General features: G+C 37.6%; 1 protein-coding gene across 2 annotated transcripts in view; it reads left to right on the top strand.

The window, feature by feature from the left end:
- The window catches only part of ARHGAP21 (Rho GTPase activating protein 21), a 201,294-nt gene that overhangs the window by 123,593 nt on the left and 59,758 nt on the right, over positions 1-17,943 (top strand). For both annotated transcript variants that reach the window (XM_074984887.1, XM_074984886.1), the window contains exons 4-6: positions 918-1,010; positions 5,389-5,467; positions 8,058-8,112. In XM_074984887.1, the coding sequence (XP_074840988.1) occupies positions 918-1,010; positions 5,389-5,467; positions 8,058-8,112 (227 nt within the window). The remainder of the gene's footprint in view (positions 1-917; positions 1,011-5,388; positions 5,468-8,057; positions 8,113-17,943) is intronic.

Genomic DNA, 17,943 nt, shown 5'->3' with positions numbered 1-17,943 from the left:
CTCACTTGCATACTTACAGATGTAACTGGCAATATATTATATTTCCTTATTTTAATTTATAAATGCTAGTCACTGTTTCCTACTACACTCTTCTGGACTTAATAGAGCAATTGCTACTTAGACTGTTAGACTTGGAGGACCAGATGCAAAAGTGGCGCATTAGAAGGGAAGGAGTATGGGGTATTCAGGTATGTGAATGTGCATTGTGAGGAGTCTTATAAATTTCATCAGTTTATACTCCCTTAAACAAACCCATGTCTCACTTAGTCTATGATGTGTGGTGTATGTACAGTTTTATACATAGAATCACTATGTTTAACCTTTTATATGCATGTTGCTTTTCGAACCTCCATCTAAAACAAATTTTCAAAGACCTTTGGTCAGTTTGTCTGGGGAAAGCATTGAGTTTTTGTTAAAAAGTCAGAAATTTGCTCTTTTGGAAGCCTTCAAAGGTTAGCTCCTCTTCTGGAGAAACACTTCCATTTTTTCAAGTTACAGCACTGTAATTGTGATGATCCATTTCACTTAGTGTGGTTTTACAAACCTACCAGATGGAAATCTGGGAAACAAAGAGAAGGCCCTTATTGAACACCACGTCCAGTAGTATGAGATTGGAATACTGATGAGTTGGAGCGGGGGAAGGCTGAAAAGTGTCAATTGTTTTATAATATATTCATGTGCTTCAGTTTTACGCAGACAGTTCAAAGATCTTTCATCTAGCCAAAAGAAAGCAAATTGTTTCATATAGGACAGATGTTAATGCCATGTCTGCCAAATGAAATATGAAATAATTTGGATCCTAATATTTAATGTGTTGATAAATATGGCATGTTTAAGTTTTTTCAGAATGTTTTTTACAATTTAACATCTTAATGCAGCTTAATAAAATACCTTTCAAAATGTATGCTTTTCTTTAGGGAAGCAAAGAAACAAACTGGAACCAATGGATACCATATTTGTGAAACAGGTTAAAGAAGGTGGACCTGCTTTTGAAGCTGGATTATGTACAGGTGCTGTTTGTTTATAGTCTTAATTTTATATAAATAAAGTTATAATTTTTCTGCAGTATTGTCTTTCATTTTGATTACTGTACTTTTTGGACTCACTGTCACTTCTCTCTCTGTGCACTGTTCATAACTCGGTTCCTATAGTCTTGTTTTGGTCCTACCATTCTGACCACTCAATTCCACCCCTTTTATTTTTTTCAAGGGCTTCCTTTCTCCCCACCACAAAGTCATGCGCCTTTTCCTTGCCTATAAAGTGTTACATTATCTTGCTCCCCACTTAATCTTGGCTCCAATTTTATGTTGTTTCCTCTCCCACTGTCTGTGCTCTTCAGTCCTCTGCTTCTTTTTTACTTGGCTTCCAGTCTTTCTTTTACGCTGTCACTCATGCTGCCCCTCCACTTATACATACATTGAGCATTGTTACCGGGTTTCTCCCCAAAGTGTCCTCTCTTTCATCCAACATCAAATTCACCTCTTCAAGCAATCCTTCCACTCTTCAGCTCTAATAGTCCCCTCACCCTCCTTTTTGTGAATGGTTGGTTGTCCTGTACTTTTCATGGTGTCTTTGTATTATTTACATTAATGTCCCCGACCCAAAATCCAAAACTAGAGCCTATTGTGATAGCTATTATAGAATCATACAGGAAGATGTGAAGATCTTATCATTTACTATAAGATGAGACAAGTGAGTGTGACAAATAAGAGGAAATGGTAGAGGAAGGACAATGGCTAGCAGTTTACATGTGGTTGCATTGGTTAGGTGCATAAATTGATGGTCCCAGATCACTTAATACTTTGCCCTCACACTCCCAATCTCTGTTAAATAAATATGAGCAATTCCCATTTGGCCCTCTTCCTTACCATGTATTTTGCTTGTTTTGCCTGTTTTAATCCATAAATTATTTGAAGCAGAGAGAGCCTCCATTTGTAAAGCACCATTTAAAGTGTATTACCTAAGGATAGATCTGGATTAAGAGCACTTTACCCCTACATATACCAGTGTACTGTGCTGGCAAAGCACTCTGGTTTGGATGCAGCCACACCAGCAAGGTTGTGCTTTATATTCCTGAAGTGTTCCACCAGTTCTAAGATGAACTAGCCACATTATTGTGAAAATTTATTTGTTGTTTAAGCCAACTAGCCACACTGAACCAGCCAAATTACAGAACTACAGTTTGTGTATATGGATACCAACATAAATGTGCATTTTTATTTTTAATGCTTGGCAAATACTGTACTACACAGAAGCAATATATGTGAGTTAGAGAACACTCCTGACCTGGCTGCTGAGATTTTTTTAAAAAGTGTACATATATTAATTGTCTGTAGTATGGTAATTTTGTAGGGGGTTTTTGTTTTGTTTTGTTTTGTTTTGTTTGTTTTAAAAGAGAGAGGGAAATTCTTGGGCATTTAGGAATTTAAAATCACAGCACTCACTTTCCAGCCTCTGCAGTTTATCATATTTTTTTCTCTTCACTCTGCGATAGTTTTACAATAGCAAGTATTTTCTGAGCAACAATTACATCAGTTGATGATGGTGTACAGGGAGAAATGCTTAGGCTTGATACAATTCAATGTATGTTGAAGCAGTATGCTACTTCTCAAAATGAAGATGAAAGTACATTTTTACCAGACCCAAAAGTATAAAATAATGCGGCAAAGATTTTATTTTTGGTCTTGCAGAAAGATTTTAGAATGTCAGTTGGGGGGGAAGAATAAATTATAAGCAATGTGAGAATGACCTGAGTGTCCTTTTAAGGAGAATGTTGAGACTCATAATATTTAATTAGGTCATGTTACTATTTCTGTTTAAAAAGTTTAGGCTGAAACATCTGATTAGCATTGTATCTTGAAAATCACATTGTAAAGCCCTCAGAGAATAGTTAGCCAGGGAGATTGCTCAGCTTCAGACACAACCACTTTGTGTCTCATTTTGTGGAACTAACTTTTCTTAGGTTCACATTACCACAAGTACAAACATTGGATACCTGTAAGAAAAACTTTCACCTGTTTCTTATATCTTCCCACAGTAAGTGCACCCCTTCTTTCCATCTGTCTGTCTCAGTGGTTCCCAACCTTTTCCAGACAGGGAAATTCAGGAACACGTGGTGACCCAAGGCAATTCAAAAAGCGGGGGTGTGGGAAGCAGTTCCGTAACTAGCTAATTTTGTGCTTGAGGCAAGAATATAAAATTGCACCACCTCATGTTTATATAATCATAGTAGTTATTTCATAGAAAAACGGAACATATGTTTAATAGTAATAAAATAACACTGTTTATTATAGTTGATCTGAGTTGTGGTGGGGGAAAGACCTTCATCCCCAAACCACTCCCCCACCCCAGCTTAAACCCCACACTCAGAGGCTGGAGGGGCTGCAGGGGGAGTCACACTCAAGGGCTGCGGGGGGAGATAAAAACAAAAAATGAAGACTGCCAAATCAGCTACATAGAATGGGGGGTGGAGCTGGAGGGGGAGAAGAGTGGATGGGGGCAAAAATACTGCAAGATTCTGTTGAGTGGTTTGCCTGGGATGGCTATGAATATCAAAGATGGACAAGCTGTCTTTGTAATGTGTAATTGCTTCTGTATTGATAGAGAGAGCTGCTGGTTGTGGCAGACCCATAACAAATCTAATTGCAACCTGTGTTTGAGTCCTGACCCATAGGTTATGAATCCCTGAGCTATCTGCAATGGAGAAAAATCTGTCTTCCTTCATTCACTCCATTTCTGATGCTGATTCTGTCCTGAGTGCTATTTAAACTTCTTGGCAATTTTTTTTTCCTCATTCATTGGATTCTTGCTCTGAGTAGACCACATGACTTCTGTTGGTTCCTAGTCTGAAAGCTGATTTGAAAATCAGGGAGAGAAGTAAAAACTCCACAGGAAGACAAGTGATATGAGGCAATCTGAACATATTCATAATTACTCAGTATTCTTAGGTGACAGGACGTACTAAATAAGTGGCCACGCTTTGAAGGTATGATTAAAAAGGCAATAAACTCTCATTTTCAGTACCAGAGCGAAGGATCTGAGAATATTTGAAAGAAGCTCTGCAATATGGTTGAATTTTTTAGATAAGGATTAAAACTCTTAAATAGCTCTTGGCTTAAATAATGAAGATAATTTTATCTGTAAATTTTCTTGTAGTTTGAGAATGAATCAAGCTTTCCAGACTAAACTGTGGTTTCAGAAAAATCCAACCTTTCAGTATAATTATATAGGGAATTCACTGACCTACATCGTTTGCCTGGAGTTTGTCCTTCAACCAACCAAGATTACTCATTGGTCATACAGATTACCAAGTAGTCAAGATGTTTGGTATCCGATTCTCTTGTTGCTTCTTGTTTTTGCTCATCTTCAGGAAACTGCTTGAGTTACTACTTCCAGTTCAGGAAAACAGTCAGTTGAAATAAAGATACAAATGCACTGTTTGCATTTGTAAACCTCCAATGTGTGGATCGTTTGCTTATTGTGTGTTGAAAACGATACATACTGTCTAAGCCAGTAAAAAAGGAACCATTAGGTGCATTTCTGGGTTTGGAAATCACAGGTCAGACCTTTGTGTGGAACATAATCCTCACAAATTGCCTTACAGACCCCTGATTTTGAAACCCCTTTATTCCTAAAACCAGATGGGAGTAAGGGGCTTTTCAAAAGGCCCCCGGCTACATGGGCAGCTGCATTTCGAAACTGGCAGTTTCAAAGAGCGCACAGCTGCCATTATGCTAATGAGGCACTGCATATTCATGGAGTGCTTCATTAGCATATCCTGAAGTGCCACTTTACCATAGCCCCTCCAAAAGGAGGGGTAGTGTGGCCACAGCCTTATTGTTATCACTCCTATATTGTAGAACAAAAGAAAATTTCAGCGCCTGTTGCTTGAGGTGTTCTGAATCCAAAATTACCAATTTCTGAAGTTTCTAAACAAAGTTTGGCTTATAAATTAAAAATATCCACATTTCAATATCGAGAAATATGCCTTAAAAATCATGTTGGAGACCAGCTTTTTATACTAGTCACTTATATTGGTTATGCCGACTTGTGTGCTCAAAAGAACATTTGTATGAACAGATGAGTAGTTTAAGTGGTGTAATTTGTGAGCATAAAATTAAGGACCACATCTAAAATTTTCCTGCCAAATTTTCAATTTTCATGTTTTAAACACACACAATATCTACACATTAAAAATATTTTTAGGTAGCAAAGAATATGGCTGTAGTTTGTTCCTAAAGCAAGCTAAACTTAAATTCATTATGTTAGTGATACTGATTATTGTGAAATATACTGCAAAGTCCTTTATAAATGAATGTGGGAGTCCAGAGAACTGGAATAGAAACACATATATCATATGTTTAACTTCTCACTTTAACTTTCCCATAGGTGACAGAATTGTAAAAGTTAATGGAGAGAGTGTTATTGGGAAGACATACTCCCAAGTGATTGCTTTAATTCAAAACAGGTAAGATATTTGTAAATTAATGCCAATTTAGTCCATTATTGCTTGTGAGGGGAGGAGTGTTGCATGATTCTGAAACGTGCATGTCAACCTGTGTGGGTGTGCAAGTTTGTATATATACAAACACCCAGTATTGTGCTCACAAGAATTGCCATATAGGAGCAAAGCCATGTTCTGTATAAGGTAGTATTTGTCTTTAACAGTGACCTACACCAAATGAACTAAATAGTGTAATAATCTGGTCTCTTTCAATCCCTGACAGTTGGAGATTTATTTAAACAATGAAGCATGAGGTTTTATATCCGATACAATTTTTTTTTTAAAGATCAACTCTTCTAACACTGGATATTATTGTATACAGAGCTTTTATAGTCATGTTGATCCCAGGATATTAGAGACACAAGGTCGGTACGGTAGTATCTCTGCTTGGAAGAATAGCTCTGTGTAAACTCAGAAGCTTCTCTCTCTCACCAACAGAAGCTGGGCCAATAAAAGATACTTCCACACCTTGTGTCTCTAATCCTTTGACTTCTGTTAAATTCTAGGCCTCAGTTACATTCTGTAGCAATGTGTTCCATAGTCTAGCAGTATTGGAAGAATGATTTCCTTTATCAATATTGAAAGTTCCATCTTCTATTTCCATCGTATATCCTTTTAATCTCATATTATCAGACGTGGAGAATGGAACCTCCTGATCTACTTATTCTATTTTATTCCTTATTTTACAAATTTTTCCATGTCTCTGGTTATGTTTTCCTTGTAAAATAAACAGTCACAATCTTTTCAGACCTTGTGGAAAATTCTTCTATGCTGTTGTTTATTCTTGTCATTCTTCTAAACAGCAAATATGACATAAATATGAGGCTTTTTGCTTGATCAGTGCTTTCCACAGAGATCTCTAAAAATTAACAATGTTGTACCTACTCTTTTGTTCAAACTGTCACTTCCTTTCTGTGTGTGCGGTGTCCCAGTCAGCATTAGAAAAGAAATCTTACATACGTGGTCATGAGTGTTAGAAAAACGAAGAAAACGTCTTAAAGGTTTCCTTCATACCTTGGTATCTGGCGTGAAGATTTTGAGACTTACATGTATATTTCACAAACGATGATGGCTGAGAGCTTTCAAATCCCCTGTCACGAGGCTTATCTAAATTAAGTCAAATTTTGATTAACTATTTGAGTAAAGTTTCCTAAGTGATCATTTTCGTTTACAAATGTTAGATTTCTTTTGGTGAATTGTTGGAAATTAGTATTTAAGTTTAATTTGAATGGAAGAAAAATTCCGTGAAACAGGTGAGAGAAATGAGCATGAAATATTGGTTGGCAAGAGTTTGGAGAGTGGTTTGATATTCTGCTGTATGCAAGAAGTCCTGTTCTGGATGGGAACTCTGCATTATCAGCTATGTGGCTTTCTGATGTAGAGTCTAAGGTCCAGAGGTTGTAGTTGGATCTGCAGAGGCGAGCCCTTACATAAGTTGCCTCATGGGACTCTGCATGAGTCCTAAGGTCAGCTCCAGTACTGAGACCTGTAATTTTTTTCAGGTGCAATAATGTAAAGCTACAGTACATTTTTTTCCATCCTCCTTTTCCAACTGTTACTACAGAGTTGGGGGAGTCCTCTTCAAATGCTACCACAGAATATTATTGTAACACTGTTGTTTTTAAAGATTAGTTTATAACTTAACTGCTTATGTTAGGTAAAATGGGAAATGCGCTTATAATGCGTTGTAAAGTCTTCAGAGAATTATTTTTGTGGTAATTTACACACATTCTCTTTCAATTTACATTCATTTGCTTCTGTAATGAAAAAGATAATTTTTGATGTTAAAGAAACTGTACCATTTGGCATAGTGTACTGTATATTTCAAATGTGTATTTTAGGAAACAAGCTTTAGACATTTAATTTCCCAAATTATCCTATTTTGAAATCCTACTCTTTCATTTGTAGTAAGTAGTAAGTGGATGAATGACATACAGAACAGAAGAATCTTTCATATGTAAAGAATAAGCATGAGTTATGCCTTCAAGAATGAAACTTTGTTTTCTTGGAAAATAAATTTTATTCTACTGATTTCTGACTTTTGTTGAAACTTAGACAGAATCTTTTTTGCTCTGGATCAGAAGATCAGAGAGAGAGAGATGCTCTCTGCCTTCTGTGGGGACACATTTTTCTTTTGACAATGGTGAAATATGGGGTTTCTCCATTTTCCAAAACAAGGTGCATGGCATTTTTTCCCTAATGCCTTTAAGGTTGCCCATTTGCTTTTTCATTTTTGATTGACATTCCATTTCAGTGCTGTTACCAGGATTTAACTTTTGCAATATACGTTAATCAACTATAATTAAGTCACATAAGATAGGTGTTATATCAGCTCTAATGCTATTGTACTGATAAATTACCCTTATTTCATCTGTAATGAAGATACTTATTTGAAAGGCTAAGCATATTTTAACTTCTGAATGGTGAATGTTTGAAAAGTTCTGACATGGGGAAGCAGGTAGACCATACCTTAACATAAGGAGAATGACACTGGTTAACAGAACATAAAATCACCTTTTCAAAATTGTGAGTAATATATTCTTTTGTGTTTCAGTGATAGCATATTGGAACTTAGTGTTATGCCTAAAGATGAAGATATCCTTCAACTGGTATGTTGTGTTTCTGAAAAATGAAAACAAGATATACTGTGTGGGGAAAAAAATCTTTGGTTTACTGGATATATTTTTGAACAAAGTGTGCTGCTTTTTTGAATACCTTTTAAGTGTTTGAACCTTTGCTATTAGGAAGCAGTTGGTTTCAACTTTTATGTTTCTATCAAAACAAAAAACAGTCAAGTAGCACTTTAAAGACTAGCAAAATAGTTTATTAGGTGAGCTTTCGTGGGACAGACCCACTTCTTCAGACCATAGCGGGTCTGTCCCACAAAAACTCACCTAATAAACTATTTTGTTAGTCTTTAAGGTGCTACTTGACTGCTTTTTGTTTTGATAGTGTATAGACTAGCACGGCTTCCTCTGTTACTATTTTTATGTTTCTGTTACTCAACTTCCTTTCTACTTGCTCTTGAAATCTCAGGCTACGAAAGCACCAGTAGCTAGACCAGAGACAAATACCTCAGTCTAAAACATTCTTCCACTATTTAATAAAATACCGAAGTTATATTAAAGAGAGATTTTAGAAAGCACAGGATAGACATTTATGATTGTCTGAGTTGGTTTAATTTAGGTTTCTTAAGATTAGACCTCAAGAAAGCATTTAAAAAAACGGCCTAGCTATTGTGAATTTTTTTTGCACTGGATGCAGAATTCAGTTCCAAGTCAAGTTACCATTTCACAGAGAAGTATGATGTTGTACTGCGTAAGGGATCCAGAGTCAGCTGAATAAACAGTGAAAATTTCCATGATAAACTGTTCTCCTTGTTCAAATTATATACAATTGCTAATACATACCTTGGCATGTTAGTTGCTGTATGTTTGGTGCTTTGCATCTTTCCTCAAACTTGTAGTTTGCTACAAAGAGTACTTTACATACAGTAACTCATTTTCCAAACCAAATAGTTTTCCAAAATCTTTTTTGCAAAAACAGTTGTAAATGTTTTTATTCTGGATCCAAACAGATTGAGGCCCACTATGTTGGGAATTTTTGAACAGAGGGATGATCCCTGTCTGAGTGCTTATAATTTGAACACCCAGGAACTGAGGTTAATAAAATATACATGAAAGAGCCTGGTGAAGAATTAGAGCAACTTTGTTTTGTAGTTTGTGTTAATTGACAGTATAGCTAGGGAGTAGGAAGAGGCAGAAGGTCAAAAGAGACTTGCTTAGCGATTGACAGCAAGCAGAAATTTTGTAGGTGTCACAGAATAAGTGAATCTAAGTTTGAAGGGTACTTCATTTGGTCAGAGCAACAAGACAATAAAATCATTTTAGCAGTAGTGTTTTGAATAGGCTTGTGGGAGTGGCTTCAGTAGTGAAGACAAGATTAAGTGATATGAATGGGAGTTTTGGCATTGTAGACTGAGGAAAAAAAAAATATGGATTTGGGGTGGTTAAGTTTTGTGGGAATTGTGGTAAGATTTTTAAATGCGCTGAATTAGCATATGATGCCCAAGTGATGTCCTGAATGGGAAAACGAGGACAGTGGCCACAGTGATACATAAAGGTTGGAAATGAGGGAGAGGTGAAATCAATATTTTAGCTGTTAACTTAAACTTAAAATAGGATAAAAAGTAGACATTCATAAAGAGATGCAAGACAGGCCGAGATACTCAGATAAAAAAGAATGGATGATTCGATTCACACTATAGACACATTCCACAGAATTCAAATTATTTTTAAATATCTGCTTTAGGTAACTTAAACATTAAATATTTCCCATAATTTGTGTTCATTTGATTTCATTTTACATTTGCTGATGAATTCTTTCCAAAATGTGTCAAATATAACGATGCATTAAGATTTCACTTTCAAACCAGCCGATGCTTCATAGCATAATATAACATCCACAACAAAAGGCTTTAAAATTGAAATAACAGCAGGTCTTTAGCTAGTTTAACACAATCGGTCCCATGGTAATGACTTTTAACATAATTGTTGCTATTTGAGAGGAGTGTTTTTTCTAATTTTTTTTTAAATGTGTGTTTTAATCTTTAGATAGAAGTTAATGTTCATTTTTCTTGGTCAGAAGTTAAGGAAGTTAGGAATAAGGGGCTTTTGATGTTTGCAGGGTCCTTTTGAAAAGGACCCCCCTCTAGATGAGCAACACACGAGTGAAACATGGCACTTCCGAAGTGTCACGGCTGGCAGCATGCTAATGAGGTGTTGAATATTCATTTCAGCACCTCATTGGTATTCTCCGATTTTGCCATTAGCATGACCGTTTTGAAGTTTTGCCCAACTGTAGACATGGCCGTTGATTTTCTTAAAGCGAAAGAGAAAGGCGGAGTGTCTTTCTGGTTTTTATATTCCCAAAGGGAGTGTTTTGTCTTGTGAATCAGAAAGGTCTCCTGGGCTGTATGAGCAACCTTAATTTTCTCTCTCAAGTTCAGGAGCAGGATGACCGCTACAAATTTACCTTAATAACTTGTCTTATTGTCAATATATAGAGAGAGAGGTAACCCCACTTTCCTTTGGCCATCTTGCTATAAACATGCTATAGTAACATCATGCAGAGAGAATTCATAATTCCTCATTTAAAATTAACACATGCATTTTGCAATATTACTAACCAGTGTGGTGTTAACTTTTGTATGACTTCTCCAGACGTATTTTGTACAGCTACTATTGCAGTACTATATAGGGTGTGAACACAGGTTGCCTAGAATCACAACTGGGAACAAGTTCAATATAGATTATAATAATGTAGGAAGTTATCTTGGTTCTTAGGTGACTTTCTTTGTGTAGCATAAAAACCCAGCCTGGAAAAAAAATCTTGTCAAGTGTTGAGTATGTAATTTTTTTTAGTTTAGTTTGTTCTCTCTGTAAGCCAGCTGTGATTATCTGAGAGTCCCTGTTACTCCCCCTGTCTTTACAGTGATCTCTTAAACCTCTTTAGGCAGTGTAGAAGAGCTGAGTGAGGCTTTTTTCAAATGTATCAGCATAGCTCAAATGTCAAGTCCCTGTCTTTCTTTCTCTTGTATCCCCAACCCTGACATTCTTGATATGCAGCATTGACTTTGTAGGTCCCTAACAAAAGGCAGGAGGGATAGCTCAGTTGTTTGAGTATTGGCCTACTAAACCCATGTTTGTGGGTTCAGTCCTTGAGGGGACCATTTAGGAATCTGGGGCAAGTAAATTTAAAAAAAAAAAAAGTGATTGGTGCTTGGCCCTGCTAAGAGGGCAGGGAACTGGACTTGATGACCTCCCAAGGTTCCTTCCTGTTCATTGAGATACACATCTCATAGTATTTATATTTTATTTTATTTTTTATCTCACAGACTGTCATCATGAGACTTATCATTTGAACCTATTCAATTAGATATTGGCAGTCTCAGGCTGGGTTCCCTACATGTGCAATCCTTAAATAGGTTGCTGCATGGCCACACGGTTTTTGGGGAACTTAGACTATGGGGTGGAGGGAAAGAAGAAAGATACAGAAAACAAAGCAAGAGTAATAAACCTTGGTTAAGTATGGAAAAGAAGGCATAACTAAAGCAAGAGAAACCCAGTGAATTACTTTCTATACAGATTTTTTTTTAAAGTAGAAAACTAAGAACATATGTGCACTCTAATCCTTGTTTTTAGTCACTGAAAATTTATCAGCTCTTCCAGACGGTGATTTCCTAGATTGGTCCTATAATGATCTAATTATTTATTGTGGCATTTTGAGCAAAAATGTTTGACCTGCTTTTTAAAAAACAAGTGAGAGATTTTCTTTGTTTTGTTTTAGTAACTATAGAATTCCATCTTGTGTCAAACTTGCTTGGGGAGAAAGCTAAAACCTAGCCCAGAAATAGACCTCATTGAGAAGAACTTTTGAGGTTTTTTTTTGGGAGTATTGTATTTTATCAGATTTAGCTGAGAGCCATTGAAAAATTATACCCTATGTTTAATATCATTGGTTTGTGTTTTAGAATTTAAAAACCTGAGGCAAAGGAGGAAAAAGGAATTTACACGTGCAAAAAAAAATCTGTGTAGTGTAAAATATGGTAAATATGTAGTGAATCAGTAAAAGTTTTATGAGAGGTGAATAGACATTAGAAATTTTTATCACATATCAGATGCACTTCTCATAAGGATTGGAAGATGGTTTTATGTATGAACTTCCTCCCAGATGAGAGAAGTGATCCATCCTGTGGACTTCAATGTACACAGCATAGGTTTTGGTGCTGTGCTGTTATTTAGCTTTAATTTAACCCTATATGCCTTCTAAGAGCCTAGTCAAAAGCGCAAGTGTTGGTAATGCTGCTAGACAATATTGACTTCCCATGGTTCAGAAAATTCTCTGATTCAACACTGGTCAGATCCCCAGGGAGCTGGACTAGAGAGGCTCAACCTGTATGGAGAATAGTAAGGTTGCATTGTTCAGCACTAAACAGTCATGAAGTGATAATATTGAGGTTTTACTTGCAACCTCAGTTCTGCCTCCTCGCAGTAGGCTTCAGGTGCCTGTTCATATGCACGCAGATTAAATTGTTTTTACACATTCTTATCATTCTCTAACAGACAGCAGCAGTCAAAAGTTATTCTCTCATGCAGACCACTTAATTTTGGAGCTAGGTTAATTTGACAGTTAATTGCCTCCAGAGAAAGGCCGGGCAAAATGTTGCCAAGAAAATATTTATTAAGTCTTCTAAATAAGCTACAAGAGTGCATTCCCTAAATACAATTTTTTTTTAAATAGCTCGTGGGATTTTCAGGGGCACTTTAAAGAATTAGGAGTATAAGCACAAATTAATTTAAGTGGACAAAGAAATACTAAACTGTCCCAACATTGAAAACAAGGTAATTATACAAAAATAATACTGATGCGTACATATCTCTGAAAAGGAGATATTCTGCTGAGTGGATGAAAAAGAGGTGAATCAGAGGCTTTTGGGGGGCACTGGTGTAGGGGAGAGGAAGCCTAGCAAAGACTGGCAGAGGCTGTGTGATTGACCAGAGAGGAATCAGCTTCCCTGAAAACAGGAATGAAGCTAGGTGCAGTTCTGGGTGGTGTTCTGTGCCCCTTCAGCCCCTTGCCCTTGAAAATTACTCAGCTATACATCTTACTCCTCCTGGAGCCGTGGCACTCACCATGGTATTCAGCAATTAGTACATCAACATAATGAATTGGAAATAATTGACTCTTCTGAAAACTGAGCTAGAATGTTGTTAAAATATCTATAAACTGGTATTTTAGAGTTGCATTGAATTTTAGAGCAAATTCTGGGCTGGATAGATGCTGAACTAGCTTCAGCTAGAAGAGAAATGCTACTACGAGTGAGGATTTGACATATCCTATCAGAGTTTAACTATACTTCATGCAGTCAAAAATCTTTTTTTGTTTACTCTGGCATTGTAAAGGACAGAAGCACAATTGTGTGTTGATATTTCCTTTTCTTAAGAGAAAGTGTTTTATAATAATCCTTAACTTTCAGCTGATATGACAATTATTAACCAAGCACACTTGGAAACATAGCTGTATTTATAAAAATACACATATGATTTAATATCTCACAGTCAAAGTGATGTCCATGGAGTCAAACAGTGTAGATGGCCCAGTGAGTGTTCTTATATAACTCCTCATTCAGCCCTGCTACACAAGCTTAAATATGTTATTTTGTAATGTTTCCCTGAAACAGCTATGGCTAGAAGCATCTTGGAAGCAATTGTGTATAACGCTAGAGATTAATTTTCTAACAATTTAGAAAGTAGGCATCTTGGGGAAAAAAATACATCCACTTTCATTTACCCACTTCTTTTCTAGCAAGCTAAGTGAGGCTCTAGGTATTAATATTTGTAATCTACCTACTGTTACATTTCTTTTTAAAAATGATAGTTTCATACATGGCTGTAGCTGCCACATTTTTTCAAAAGCTACTGCTCCCTGAGAGTTGACTGTGAAATACGCATCTATCGCCAAAAAATTCTCTTCCCATAGATCTGGAGCTTTTCCCAGAATTAACCCTTTTTGTATGGTATCATATGGCTGCTGAATTGGCACTTTTTTCAAAGACCATGTTTTGTTTTTTTTTCTGTAGGAGCGAAGGTGTATGAAACTTTCCTGAATACAGGCCTGTAATACATCTTGGAGCTCCATGGGGCTCTATATTATGTTCACATAAGCCTTTAAAACCTAATGGCAGCAGCCATTTTCTTGTCTATCATTTCTCAGACGTAGGTAGTTATTTTCTGTACTGAAGCACTCTTTATTTGCTTTGGGTGTTATGGCTATAACACTCCCAGCATTTCTGATGCAAAGAGGTGGAAGGACCTTCACTCTTTTCTTTACAAAAAAAAAAAATAGAATAAAACCTCAGTTTCCTGAATGACTCTTCGAGCATTTTTTGAATGATATAAGTGTTAAAATAGGGTTGTAATCTAAATGTTTTCTAGGGAACCAGTTTAAGTCTAAGTGAATATGTTAACTTTTAAATCCAGTGATACTCAATAACAGTATTTTTTCCTTAAAGAGGCTAATAATTCTGCTTAATAGGAGTATCTTCAGAAAAGTTAGTGGGGGTTAAAGTTTTGCGTGTATTGTTCCATCTGCCTTCTACTCTAACACCTTTAGCACTCCCTTTGATAAGATGTGTACAATGTATGAATTGTTTCATCGCACCCAGCGTGCTTTAGTTCCATTATTAGTTTTCCCATTCTGTGCTAGAACACTAACATATAAAGAACATATTTGTGATTTTGTTTATGCTATTCTTACTCCAACATCTAATTTAAATGCAATAATAGCGGAAGACAAACCTTTCATACTTATACATAGATGTCTCTTATAATCCAGCTCTATTACCCAGATTCTCAAATTTTCTTCCTGATGAAAATTTCACTCCAAACTGGTGCTTTACAGAGTTTTAAGACGGCATTCTCCCCATTTTTCCTTCTCTAAAGATTTCATTATCAGTAGCACAACTCAAAAGATCATCTCTTCTGGTTGCATCATACTTTCAGCTACCTTACTTTGAAAGATTCAAAACAGTAATCTTTTCTTGTGAGTTAACTTAAAGAGTAATGGAAATACATCCTTGTGGGTTACTTTGGCAACTTATAGATGTCATCTTTGAGCTGTCACATGGCTACCAATTGTAATTTTGCTAGAAGGATATTCTGTTTTGCGTTTCAGTAAAATCACTGAGGTTAAATTCAGGAAAAGATCATTGAGCTATTTTTCAGTTAGGCCAGGGGTTGGCAACCTTTGGCTCTGGAGCTGCATGTGGCTCTTTAAGGAGCCACTTGTGGCTCCAAGCGCTGCCTCCACTGTCGCCACTTGCAGCTCTGAAGGCTGTTGGCACTTAAACAATGCCTGCAGTTAAAACAGAATTTAGGTTTTTTTGTTTAGGTGGTGGCAGCCTCCAGAGCTGCTGAGCAGTCAGCCGTGGTGGTGGAGGGCGGGGGGAGGGAGCTGGCAGGGCTCCACATGGGGAAGTCAGCTTTCAGGAGAGCTGGGAAGAGCGGTAGCTGAGCCTGCTCCTGCTGGAGCTGCACAGCTGTGTAGAGAAGGAGGCATCAGGTAAGTAGTGGCAGCACATGGAGTTCATTTGCTGAGGCAAATAAATCCTGGGAGGGGTGGGGTGGGGTGGGGGGATGAAGAGGTTAAACCTGGGGTTGGGATGTGGTTTGGGGCTGAAAGGGGTTAAACGTGGGGATAGGAGGTAAAGCTTGGGGATGGGGGAGTAGATTTGGGAGTTGAGGCCAGTGAAGCCTGGAGATGGGGGTAGCAATTTTCTAACTGATACAAATCATTGTGTGTGCACTTTTCTTAAAATAGGGGTGACCAAAAGTACAGTTTGACATTTATTAAGCACTATCTTGTGTTCACGTGTATTGCAGCTCTTGAAGTATGATTTTTATAACTAAATTTGGGGGAAAAATGTCTATTCTTGCTATTTCAGTTTCAGACCCCGAGTTAGGCTTTGTCTAGATTACAGTGATTTGTCAACAGAAGTTTTTTTCAAAAGATATCTTCCAACAAAACTTCTGTCACCAGCGAGTGGCTGGGCAAAACAGCCAACTAAAAGCACGGCAGACAGGGCTGCCCAGCATCCCAGAAGCCCTGTCGGTCGACAGAGTCCCTCTGGAACGTCCAGACCGATTTTTCTGTCAGCAGATCTCTGTCGACAGAGGTGTTATGTCTCGTGGAGAGCAGGATATGGCAGTTGATAAAAGTGCTATGTTCTGTCGATTTACTGTCAAGAGAATACCTTGGGAATCTGGACAGTGCCTGGGTTTTGTCATCAAAATGCCAGTTTTATTGATATGACCCTCTAGTGTAGACATAGCCTTAGTGTCCCACTAAAGACAAAGTATTATCTCAGCATTTTAAATAAATGACAGCATATTGCAATGTGCTCTTCCTCACCAAACGGGCTACAAATGAACTGCTAGTCTCTCAAAAACTATTTATAATGCAATGTGGCTTCATCATATTTTAAGTTAAAAGACTTGGACATTCAGACAGGTTTGAAAAGGTTCCTCACCAAAGGCTCTTATGTTAAGTAAGCTGTCATGGGATAAGAGCACTGTCATTTCCTGTCAGGAATGAGTTACTGATTTAAAAAAAAAAGAGGAAACAAAGGGTAGGAATAAACAGTCAGTTACCGAAATGGTAAATAATGATGTGCCCCAGGAATCTGTACTGGGACAAGTGCATTTAGTATATTTATAAATGCCCTGGAAAGAAAAAGAGTAAACAGGGAGGTGGCAAAATTTACAGAGTGTACAAAATTACTCAAGAACGTTGAGTTCAAGGCAGCTTGCAAAATGTTACAAAGGGATCTTGTAAAACTGGATGACTGGGCAACAAAATTAAGTTCAAATCAATGTTTTCAGGTCAAATTTCACTTTTAAGAACTGATTGTGGCTTTCCAATTGAGAACAGAGGTCAGGAATAAGGACTCCCCAAAATAACAATTTTTTTTGGTGGTAGGCAGACTCCCCACTGTTGCTCTCAATCACAGGCAGTTTCTACACAGGCCACTTCCTTCGGAAGTGGCATGCTAATACATGGAGCAAAAGATGCTAATGAGGAACGGATGCAAATTCCCCATGCCTCATTAGAATAATGTGATGTGATTAGGAGTCTGGAAGACCGTTCTTCTGGACTCCAAAACGCCGTGTAGAAGCGTGGCCCCAGGGAGGCTTCCAGAAGGAAGTTCTCCTTCCGGAGGCCCCTTCTTCCTAAAAATTTTCTTCCGGACTCCAAATCACGTGACGTTATGCTGACAAGGCATGGGGAGTTTGCATCCATGCCTCATTAGCATCTTTCGCTCTGTGTATTAGCATGCCACCTCCAAAGGAAGTGGCCTGTGTAGAAACGGCTGTAGAGTTTAAGGGAGTTAATCTAGTCTGACCTCCTAATCATTGGCCACTAGTGCCAAACAGCATCCACACACACTAAACCCAGCAACTAAAATTATACCAAAACACTACAGCCCAGAGGAAGCTAAACTGTTGCGTCCTGGACAGCTGGTAGGAGGGATCAAGGTGTACCAGTGCCAGGACATTAAATGAGATATACCCTGATAATACCAGCAAACCACGTCCATTCAGTGATGCAGAAGAAGCTGAAAACAAAAAAAATAACTCCAAGCCCAGTGCCAACATGACTAGGGAAAAAAGTTCTTCATGACACCACCTGGCTTAGCTCCTGAGCACATAGAGAATGCAAGGTGTTACATCAGAGCTTTGGAATGCATTATCCAGTGTCCTGTTACTAGCTGTCTCAACCTCTGATGCTACAGAGGAAGGCGACGTTATTTAAAAAAAAAAAAAATTGACCCCAGAATAGGTTGGCTAGAGGAAAGATTTTTCCCTTCTCCAGTCTGGCTA

Source organism: Carettochelys insculpta, chromosome 2 (assembly GCF_033958435.1).
Source record: "Carettochelys insculpta isolate YL-2023 chromosome 2, ASM3395843v1, whole genome shotgun sequence".
In the NCBI taxonomy this organism is placed as follows: Eukaryota; Metazoa; Chordata; order Testudines; family Carettochelyidae; genus Carettochelys; species Carettochelys insculpta.
Note: the sequence above shows the minus strand (reverse complement) of the source record. Positions and strands in the feature narration are given on the sequence as shown.